This window comes from Artibeus jamaicensis, unplaced genomic scaffold (assembly GCF_021234435.1).
Source record: "Artibeus jamaicensis isolate MK-2021 breed Jamaican fruit bat unplaced genomic scaffold, CSHL_Jam_final contig_3126, whole genome shotgun sequence".
In the NCBI taxonomy this organism is placed as follows: domain Eukaryota; kingdom Metazoa; phylum Chordata; class Mammalia; order Chiroptera; family Phyllostomidae; genus Artibeus; species Artibeus jamaicensis.
Genome location: NW_026521723.1, coordinates 11,413,447 through 11,424,406, shown reverse-complemented (window position 1 = coordinate 11,424,406; position 10,960 = coordinate 11,413,447). Strand labels below are relative to the sequence as shown.

The 10,960-nt window shown below is 40.5% G+C and overlaps 1 protein-coding gene across 4 annotated transcripts in view; it reads left to right on the top strand.

Moving 5' to 3' along the window:
* Positions 1-66: 66 nt before the first annotated feature.
* Positions 67-10,960, top strand: part of CCDC191 (coiled-coil domain containing 191) — a 77,862-nt gene continuing 66,968 nt past the window's right edge. Inside the window, exons 1-3 of one of the 4 annotated variants that reach the window (XM_037136846.2) lie at positions 67-240; positions 2,490-2,528; positions 10,411-10,552. In XM_037136846.2, the coding sequence (XP_036992741.2) occupies positions 151-240; positions 2,490-2,528; positions 10,411-10,552 (271 nt within the window). In that variant the 5' untranslated portion in view covers positions 67-150. Of the gene's footprint in view, positions 241-2,489; positions 2,529-10,410; positions 10,553-10,960 lie in introns of those variants that run through there. The other 3 variants (XM_037136848.2, XM_053663082.1, XM_053663083.1) reach the window with 3 other exon arrangements.

Here is a 10,960-nt window from a genome sequence, read left to right as displayed (position 1 = left end):
AGCCTTCTGGGAGTGGTGGTTCTTAGGCGCCCCCCACGGATGCCTTTCTTGGGAGCGGAGGAAATACAATTCCCAGGGTGCTCCTGGAGCAGATTGTGCTGTGTAGCGGCTGTTTCAGCTTCGGCCAAGGTTCGGTCCTGAACCTGTAAAATGCAGCTGGCGCCCCAGGAAGGGTCCTCTTCGTGGAAGAGGGCCGGGCGGAATCGCTGGAAACAATTTACAAGGAAGCCAAATCCCAAGGTGATTCATCCCACTCGGGAGTTTCGGGGGGGCGGGTACCGGCCCCGCCTGTACTTCCTTCCTCTTCCACCAAGAGCATCCTTATCTGGCATGCCTTTTTACCTTTACCAGCATTGTCCTGGTGAAGGGGCCCTAGGAACTTTAGGGTCTGGGTAACTTACAACTTTGGTGGGCAGCATCATGGAAGAACTGTTTCTATCTAACGTTCTTTTACAAACCGGAGAGGTCTGGTAGTGCTCGTCTGGTTGAAGATAATTCACGAACTCCTTTGCCTCCTACTTACTGTCACTCTCACAATTTTAGCGAAGTTCCCTCACATTATTTTTATTTTTTATGCTTTGCAGGTCATAGAGAACTGATCTTATTGGAAGATCTTCACGTTAAGTCCTCCGTTTCATATCCCTAGCCCTCATTTTACATATTTTGGGTGAATAGTTTTACCCAAAATATGTAAAATGAGCTCAGAAATGCAATGGATATATCAATACTTGATTCACTTGAAAACTTACAAATTCAACCAGCATTTTAAAAATAGACCCTCTTTATATTTCTTTCCTCCTTTGATACATTAGCATCCAAAGCATGGAAAACTGGTAACCCCATTTTTAAGCTTGAAATATACATAAATGACATGTGCAAAGTCGGTCACACGATGTGTGCTTTCCACAGGCTACCTTTTTAACAGCCATAAAAATAAATGCTTTGTATGTAGGTGAGAGTACCAAAATGGAGCTGGCTTCTCAGTTTTCAGCTCCAGAGAAGTTTCACCAGCTGTTTTTACCCTTAAGTTACACTTTCTTAAAAATATAATCTATAGACATGTGACTTTTCCAAGGGCCCTAGGAAGCTGTGCTTGCAGCGCATTCTAAATATACCAGCTATATAACTCACTGGTTATATTCCACCTGGTGAATATCTTGCCCCACATACTGGAGGGTGCAGACGGAGGTGTTGGAGAGTTGGAAACAGAGTCTATTCCTATTGCAATGTACCAGTTCCATAATGGATTGGATCCAATTAGGTTATGGATATAGACTTGACGATGAAAGGTAAAAATTTGGGACAATTTTTTAGGACTCCAAAGGAAGGATTTTCACTGCTAGTGCTCACTGTTACTTCCTGGAGTTACTTCCTGGAGGATGAAAGGGTAAAAACACAAGAGCTCCTCGAAGTTCACTTGTGTTCTAATACAATGTGCTCTTTGATTCTGTTTTTTAAAAGATTTTATTTATTTATCTTTAGCGGGGAAGGGAAGGAGAGAGGGAGAGAATATCAATGTATGGTGGCCTCTTGTGGGTCCCCTGCTGGGAACTGGCCTGCAACCCAGGCATGTGCCCTGACTGGGAATCCTCTGGTTCGCAGGCCCGTGCTCAATCTACTGAGCTACTCCAGCCAGGGCCTCTTTGATTCTTTAATAGAACCAGCAGTACAGTTCCATTAATTAATTATCTGTAAGGTGCTTTGAAGGTGAAGTGTTATGTAAGTGAAAGGATTATATCTTTTCTTCCTCCATATTTAGATATTCCCTTAGTTCTTAAAAAACCCACCTGAATTATTAGCAAATTATTCATTAAGTAACCATTAGGGGGAATTCTGCAAGCTTTTGAATGTTACTAAGAAGGAGGTGTATTACTTTGATTAACATGTGACTGATCTGGATAGGCATTTATGTGATTTCCACTTCGTTTTCTGCTTTGTAAAACAGTAGCAGATTGATTATCCCTCACTGCACCCCTCCTCCCCAGTTCTTACTGGACCAAGCAATATCCCTGCTCTAGTTAAGAGAGGAAAGCCTCTTGCTACAGGTTACTCCTGAGAAAGCGGCCTGAGGAGAAGCACACGCCCTTCTCTAAGCAGATTTGCTTCTGTGACACTTAAATAATCTGGCTGATTAATCAGTGCTTGTTTGTGTTTTTCCAAGAAATATTATACCTAGCATTCCTCTGTTTTGGCTCTTTATCCTGGGGGGCTTGAAAAAATACTCATGTCTGGGCTCTACCCCAGGCCAATTAAGTCAGAATATGGTGGGCCTAGGCAGGAGATGAAAACATTCAGATGATGTCCCAGAGAAGGCTCCATGTTTCTTCCTCTTACCATCATTCTGTTCTTTTGTTGCTGAACTTTGGGGGATCTGATCTGGGGGAAGAATAAAGGATACTCTCATGTACTTTGGTCAGAAGGATAGGTTAAAATGGCAAAGGTGATGATGATAGTACTGTGTATTAATATTCTGTATATATTATCTGCAGCCTGCTTCTGACCCTGACAATGTGGAACATTGGATTAAGGTAAGGGTATTAAACAATTAAGGTAGAAAGAGAATTAATATTCAGACATAATCAGATGGAAAAGGCATACTAATAGGTCTCTATTTTGCACATATTTTGCTGTTTTTGTCCCCATGTGACTACATATGTTGCCTTAGTTTTATACTCTTTAGCTGAGCAGAGGAGAGGAGAAGCCTTAGGAGAGGCATTCCTCAGATCATTGGAAAGACCGTACTGTAGGTACTTTAACCTGTGGGACCAATACAACAGGTAAAAGCCATGTGTGCATCACAAGTAAGAATCTTTTAATCACTAGAGCTATCCAAAAATGGAATGGGCATTCTTGTAAGTATTTTCTATTGCTGAAATATTCCAGTGGATTCTACATGGTCACTTAATGTTAGGACTAATGAAAAATATGTCTGAGCATTCACTGAGAAGGTGGGGGGATTGGGTTAGATAACCTCTGAGATCTCTTCCAGGCCTGAAATGAGTGTTTTAGAGTCCAACTGCCATTTAAGTAGAAATACTGTTAAACCACTTGAAGTTCATGCTTCTGAGTACCTCTCTGGCAACTTGGCATACTCAATTCATTTGTGCACTACATGCTTTAAAATGATGTGGCACTTTCCTGGGAAAATAGTCTTCTCTCTGGTAATGTTTGAAGAGTTGTTACTTATCTAAATAGGTATTATGAACAATAGGCCAGATGGAACCTAGGCCAGATAGGTTAACCATTGTTAACCATTTTTCACCCCCCACCCCAGTATTTATTAAGTGCCCATTAAGTGCTAGCCACTATTTTGAGCACTAAAGATAATAACGTGCACAGGGCAGATACAGTCCCTGCCTTCCCAGTGTTTATAGTTCAGAGGGAGATAAACAATTTTAAGCCATTGGGAGAATTAAGAATGTAATGGAAGCACATGGAGGGAGTTGCTAATATAGGTGGAGTCATTTTCTCTTTCATAGAGTTGTTAGCCAATATGACTTGGTCAGGTTTTTATCTTCTTCTAAACTTTCCATTATGTCCTTAACTCTCCTATCTTTAAAAAAAAAAATCAGTAAGGCCTCATTTGACCCCTGCATCCATTCTGATTGTCATGCAATTTCTTTTTCTTATCTAATGCCTTTGGATGTATAGCCTGGACTTCTTGCCATTGTGTTTTTATTATCCTCTTTTGTTCACAATTCCTATTTTACTCCAGTTTCTGTTTCTTACCACTCCATAGAAACTGCTGTCATAAATGATTTACTCACCAAATCTAATGGTCTCTTCTTTCTCCTCAAACTTTTTAAGGTTCATTTGCTATGGTTACCTATTTTTTTTAATCCTAGAACTCCATTATCTTTTTTAACACTGTTTTTTCTAGCTTTTCCTACCTCTCTGTTAAATTCTATATCTTCTTTTCTGATTTCGCTTCCTAATATATCTCAACTCTGGGTGTATCCTGAAACAGGTATAACCTCTGGACCTAACACTTCCAAATCTACTGTAGTGGACCACCGTCTCAAAATCAGCTAAGACTTTGTCATGTGGAAGAGAGGGGAATATAGAAAGGACGTGGAGCACGGTGAAAGTTGAGAATGGGCTTTCTTTAGAACAGAAAAGGAAGGTCAATATGTAACTACGGCACTGGGGACTTGGCTGAAGCAGGTAACCATAATTTTTTGTGGTACTGAAAATTGCTAAATCAGATAGATCCAGGCTTGAAAGTTCTCATTGGGAAGGGAAAAAAACAGGAGATGTGAGGCTTATGAAAGACCATAGCTGAATATCAACACAGAGTAGGAAAGGAAGGAGACCCTTTAAAGGACTCATAGGTTAGTAGTGACTTGGGTAGGTGCGACACCAGTGTAGTGTAGTAGGGGGAGTGGAAGAGGGACATGGGTAGGAGGTTGATGTTGGAGGGGAGATGATCATCATTTGGTTTGACCAATGGAAAATTCTTTGTGACATGATTTAGGATGACCATGTCAGTGGGTTGCAATGAAAGTGTAATGAAAGGGAAGGTTGTTGGAAAACAGGACATCAGAGCAAACCTTGAGGCTGGAATGTGAGTGGGACTTCCCCAGGGATGTTGAAGTTACTTAGATGCTTGACAGAACTGTGAGTCCTAGAGTAGTTCATCCCAAAAGGGATTGTCCACCACAATTTACAGTTCATCCTTATCCTGATTTGATAGACTGACTCATCTTCTTTTATTTATTTATTTTTATTTTTGGATATATTTTATTGATTATGCTATTACAGTTGCCCTAATTTTTTCCTCTTTTCCCCCTGTGTCCTGTACCTCCACTCCCTCCAGGAATCTTCCCCTGTAGTTCATGTCCATGGGTCATGCATATAAGTTCTTTGGCTACTCTATTCCCTGTACTGTTCTTAACATCCTCCTGTCTATTTTGTACCTATTCTTTATGCTTCTTATTCTCTACCTTTTCCCCCATTCTACTTACCCCTGCACCTAATAACCCTCCATATGATCTCCATATCTATGATTCTTTTCCTGTTCTGGTTGTTGGCTTAATTTGTTTTTTAGATTCAGTTGTTGATAGTTGTGAATTTGTTGCCTTTTTAATGTTCATAGTTTTCATCTTTTTCTCATATACTTCCCTTAACATTTCATGTAATAATGGCTTGGTGATGATGTCCTCCTTTAGTTTTATCTTGTCTGGGAAGCTCTTTATCTGCCCTTCCATTCTAAATGATAGCTTTGCTGGACAGAGTAATCTAGATTGTAGGCCCTTGCTTTTCATCACTTTGAATATTTCTTGCCAGTCCCTCCTAGTCTGCAAAGTTTCTTTTGAGAAATCAGCTGCTAGTCTTATGGGAACTCCTTTGTAGGTAACTTTCTGCTCTTCTCTTGCTGCTTTTAAGAGTCTCTCTTTATCTTTAACCTTTAGCATTTTAATTATGATGTGTCTTGATGTGGCACTCTTTGGGTCCAACTTGTTTGGGACTCTGTGCTACCTGGACTTGTATGTCTGTTTCCTTTGCCAAATTATGGAAGTTTTCTTTCATTATTTTTTCAACTAAGTTTTCTGTTTCTTGCTCTTCCTCTTCTCTTTCTGGCAGCCCTGATTTAGTTGTTGTTATGTTAGAGGATGTCCCAGAGGCTCCTTAGTCTATCCTCGTTTTTGTCTGTGTGTGTGTGTGGGGGGGGTTAGTTCTTTTTCCTTCTTGCTGTTCTGATCGAATGCTTTTTTTCTTCCTTATATTCCAAATCATTGATTTAATTCTTGGCTTCCCCACAGTTAGTTCCTTGTAGATTTTTCTTTATTTCACTTTTTGTAACCTTCATTTTTCCTAGATTTGTTTTATGCTGTTGCTGTACCCAGTAAGTTCTTTGAGTATCCTTATGACCAGTGTTTTGAACTCTGCACCGATAGGTTGCTCATGTTCATTTTGTTTAGTCTTTTTGTGGGTTTTTGCTCTGTTCTGTCATTTGGGTCATGTTTTTTGGTCTCCTCAATTTGGCAGCCTCCTTCTGTTTGTTTCTGTGTATTAGGTAAAGCTGCTTTGACCCCCTGTCTTAGTAGCGTGGCCTATTGTAGAAAAGTGCACCTATAAGTTGTATGGGCTAGAGCCTTAGCTAATCACCAGGGCAGGGCAACCCGTGTTACAGCTCTGTGGTACTGTGTTGTGGAGGGTCCGGAGAGGGGCGGTGCTGCTGCCTGGCATCTGGAGATTTGCACAGGAGGAAGCTGTCTCCCAGTGCTTGCCCTGTTGCCAGTCACTTCCCTTTTTCTCTGTCTGCCACTTCTTTCCATGGTGCTGAATTCCAGAGCGGGTAGGTCTGCGTAAATCCTAAGACCTTTGTGGGCCCTTTAAAAGGAGTCTCCTGAGAATCCTGCAGTTTGTTCCACTGCTCCAACCATCACTGGTTTTTATATCCAGAAGTTAATGAAACTTATTTTCCTTGTGCTGGATCCCTAGGTTGTATGGTCTGGGGCTGGGGTCCCTTGCTTCTGGGGGATGCCTCCCGGTTTTCATCCACCACGCATGAGTGTGGAACCCCTGTTCCACCTCCCGTCCAGGCCACTTCATGTCTCCATGCCTCTCTGTGCTTCTCCGCTCCTCCACTCCTCTCCGCACGTCTCCACCCCTCCTACCCATCTGGATGAATGTGGTTTCTTTAAATCCTTGGTTGTTGGACTTCCATATAGCTTGATTTTCTGAGAAATCTGGGTGATATTTGTTTCGTAGTCTAGTTGTAATTTTTATAGTTGTGCAAGGAGGCGAGGCATGTTTACCTGTGCCTCCATCTTGATGGGAAGTTTGACTCATCTTCTTACTCCAGTACATTCTGCTACTTTGAGCTTTTTAAACACTTTCATCATGTCAGTTCTTCAGTGTTGGACCTTCAGTGATTCTACATGCCATCAGATGAAATTCTAAATCCAGACTGGCATTTAAGACCCTCTATCAACCTACCTCTTACAGCCCTTCTGCTAATACTCTGTGTGACTCCCTATCATTAGCTAATCTCCTTTCCCTCCGTCATGTAAGACTTCCCTTTGCTTTAGCTCATGCTGATCCCCCCAGCTTGGAATACCCTTCCTCTGTGGGAGGCCAGTTCAGATCCTTCCATTAAAGCTCAGTTTGAGATGTCCCTCTCAGTGAACAACTTCCCCTCATCACAACCCCCTGATCCCATCTTGTAATACTCTTTTCTTGGGAATTATTTTGGCATTCATACGCACAGATACAGTGTTAAGCATTTGCTTGTATACAGAGTGAATGAAAAAGAAATGGGCACTTTCAAAAATATATAACTCCCCAAACTAGTATATATGAACAGGCAATTTGCACATTCAAGAAACTCATGTTTGTACTTCTGAGCCCTGAGGTAATGAGGGTGTGCATCGTAGCTGCTGTTTGTGCCATCGATGGCGATAGTCTACAGAGAGTCCGGTAGGGTGGACAGTAGGATTGATGCGTGCCATGGCACGTGAGGAGCACATGCATGTATTCCTCGTCTTACTGAGCTCTGCACTATTGAACTTCACAGATAGTACAATTTTATCAACACGAAGGCAAGACCTGCTACCAGCAAAAACATTATAACTTGCTGAAGGCTCAGATGCTGGTTAGCATTTTTTAGCAACAAAGTATTTTTAATGAAGTCAAGTACATTGTTTTTTAGAGCTAATACTATTGCACACGTAATAGACTACAGTATAGTGTAAACATTACTTTTATGTACACTGGACAACCCCACCATTTTGTGTGGCTTTATTGTGATACTCACTTTACTGTGGTGGTCCGGAATCAAATTCACAGTATCTCCAAGGTACGCCTGTACTGAGAATTTATAAGATCGTGGAAATAACTGAGATAGTCCCTTTACCAATTGCTTACTTATATATAATGTAGCTCTTAAGTAATAAACTTTAGAAGGTATTTAGTTGTTTTTAAAATACACACACACACACACACACACACACACACACACACACACACCCCGTATTGCTTTAGAATTGTTTTTGCAGTGGCTCGTGGTATAGGAAACAAACCAACAGAAAAGTGAATTCTTTGAAGTCAGATTTCAGTTTTGTTTTTCCCTTAATGTTCATCACAGCTGGCAACAGAGCTACCACTCAGTGAACTAGCTTAAAGAATAACTTGTTCAAGCAACACGATGTTTGTTTCACTGAAATACAATGTAGGGTAGACCTCTCCTGTCTCTTACATGTTTATTTAAAAAAAACATGGTAAGGACATACTATTTTAAAACACAAAAATATAGAGATTACTTTAAAACATTTTTCACTTATTGACTTCTAGAGAGGAGAGGGGAGAGAGAGAGAGAAATATCAATTTGTTGTTCTACTTATTTGTGCATTCATTGGTTGACTCTAGTATGCCCTGTGCCCTGACCGGGGATCAATCCCACAACCTTGGTGTATTGGGTTGATGCTCCAACCCACTGAGCTTCCTGGCCAGGGCTGTTATTTATTTTTTGTATGTGTGTGTGTTAGTTTAAAAATTAAAGTTGATTTATTTGCACATTATTTATATTTGTGTGTGTATTCATATAATCACACACAATATATGTAAAATTCATCTTCCTGTCTTAGAATTTAAGAACCTTAAAGGGAAGAACTGTGTACCAAGCATTTTGTAACCATCCAGCAAATGTCATATACCAGCCACCATCGTATCCTTTCCTGTGTGTTCTATTTTTTATATCTTTTTCAAATTACTATTGACTTTTTAACTTTATTTCTCTGCTTCTGATTTAAACTTGGTATATGAAAACCTTGATACTTAAAATGGAAAGCCCATGCCAAGATTGGCCATACCAAGCCCATTTTCAAAATAGGTCTAGTGACAATGTAAACTATGGGAAAATGCGACTTTTTAAAATAAAATTTTCATTCATTTTTTTAACAGATATTTGTGGGCACCTATTATGTGTCAAATACTCGTCTAGGTGTTAGGGGTTTCATGCATGTAAAAGACAAAAATTCCTGTTTACATTCTACTTAGGGGGAACAACAAATGACAAATATTATAAGGTCTTAAGTGCTATAAAGTCAAAACAGAAGGAGAATAGGGAGAGCCATGAGGGGGGTGGTTGCAATTCCGTACAGGATCGTCCGCGAAGGCCTGACTACAAAGTGCACATTTGAGTCAAGACTTGGGGTGGGGGGCGAGAGGACAAGTCATATGGATATCTCGGGGACAGCAGTCCACAGAGGGGAAGTTCAGTGCAAAGGTCCTGAGGTGGGAACATGCTTGGCACATTTGAGGAGGAGGGAATAGGGGGTTAGTGTGGCTGAAGTCGAGGGAGCAATGGGCAAAGTAGCAGAGGAGGTTGGAGGTTGAAGGGCCTGGTGGTGCAGGACCTTGAAGCTTGATATAAGAACTTAGGTTTTTATTCTGAGTTGAATGAAATAGGGAGCCATGGAAGGGTTTGAGGGCAGTTCTAACATGTTATGCCTTTCATTTAAAGTGGTCTCTCTGGCTGCTGTGCTTGCTGGAAGCTGTCATAGAAAACCAGTCAAGAAATTGTGGTGCCTTGAGCTAGAGTAATAGCTGTAGAGGTGACGAGAAGGGGTCAGGTCCTGGATACGTTTTCAAAATAGAGTCAACAGTTTTCCTGTATGTGGGTTAAGAAAGAAAAAAGAGTGTGAGAAAAACCATATTCAAGAAGGTTTTTGAGGAACTGAAAGAATGGAGTTGTCACTACCCGAGTTAGAAGACCTGGGACACAGAAGACATGGAGGAAAGTAGGTTTACAGAGACGGGAAGGGGGGAAAACCGGGCTTTAATTGTAAAATAAGCTCTTTTACACTGTGTGGGGAAGCCAAAATGCTGAGAAAGCTTGTCCACCTCTGCCAACCCCTCCCCCAAGCCCCTGAATTCAGCCTTGTTACTACTAGATCGTTACTGTTGACTTAAAATATTCTGAAAACTACAGTTCAGAGATTATTTATGCCAATTTTATTTAGCCTGTAGTTTGCCCATATGGTGGAGTACTTCTTTCAGGTTAGTAATTTGAGGAAGTATGGCTACTCTGCCTCTGGCTCACATTCATATGCAAATTTTAGCAGCCTGGAAACTAATAGTATATTTTTTACTTAAAATAAAATATTCAGGTGTCAGAATCCCATAACTAATGCTTAGCAAAAGTTATCTAAAGCTTAGATAACATTTTGTTCTAATATAAACGTTGTGAACACCTGTTAAAACTCGGTAAAATACTATAGTTAATTTCATGTTTAATGAATGGAATTATTTAGGGTGGATGTTTAAGCCTCACAGTCCCTGAAGAAATGGAAAAATGAAAGTATTTTAGTAACTGGTAAAAAATCAGATTCTTGAGGGTTGGAGAGAAATGTTCTAACGCTGTACAAAGTTGTCATCTTAATGGATTTTTTTTTTGTTATATTAAAGAAAGTGGAGAGAGCTTCAGAATTTGGAGTTTCGAAAGCATTTTCTGCTGGAAATTCTGACTTATTCAGAAGGCTTTGGAGCCAAAATATAGATTTGGAAACATCTGAGCAAATAGAGGATCATGATGAAGTCTATGCAGAAGGTGAGAGACTGCATTTTCCTGCTTGGAGGTTAACAGTTTTTTGGAGTACAACCTATTACAGCATAACCTATAATGAATTCCAAAGTATGAAAGAAAGCTTTTCTTTCTCCTTAAGTTTTGTTTACTTTACTGCCCTTAACCTAATTTACTCTGGAATTAACTCAGTATTACAGGATAGGCAGTATTTAAGCCCCATTTTGTCTTCTGAAGTAGAACCACAACCAGAGGCAGTCTGACGTCACAGTTAACTGATGAGTGTTGGAAGGTATTAGTTGAGTGGCTCAGAGGGCAGCCTGTGAATTCGACCACTAGTTTATAACTCAGCTTTGTTCCTTATGAAGAGAGTCTACAACTGATCTAACCTCCCTACCTCCCCAAAGCATTTACTGCTCTGCAGTTTGGTGTTTT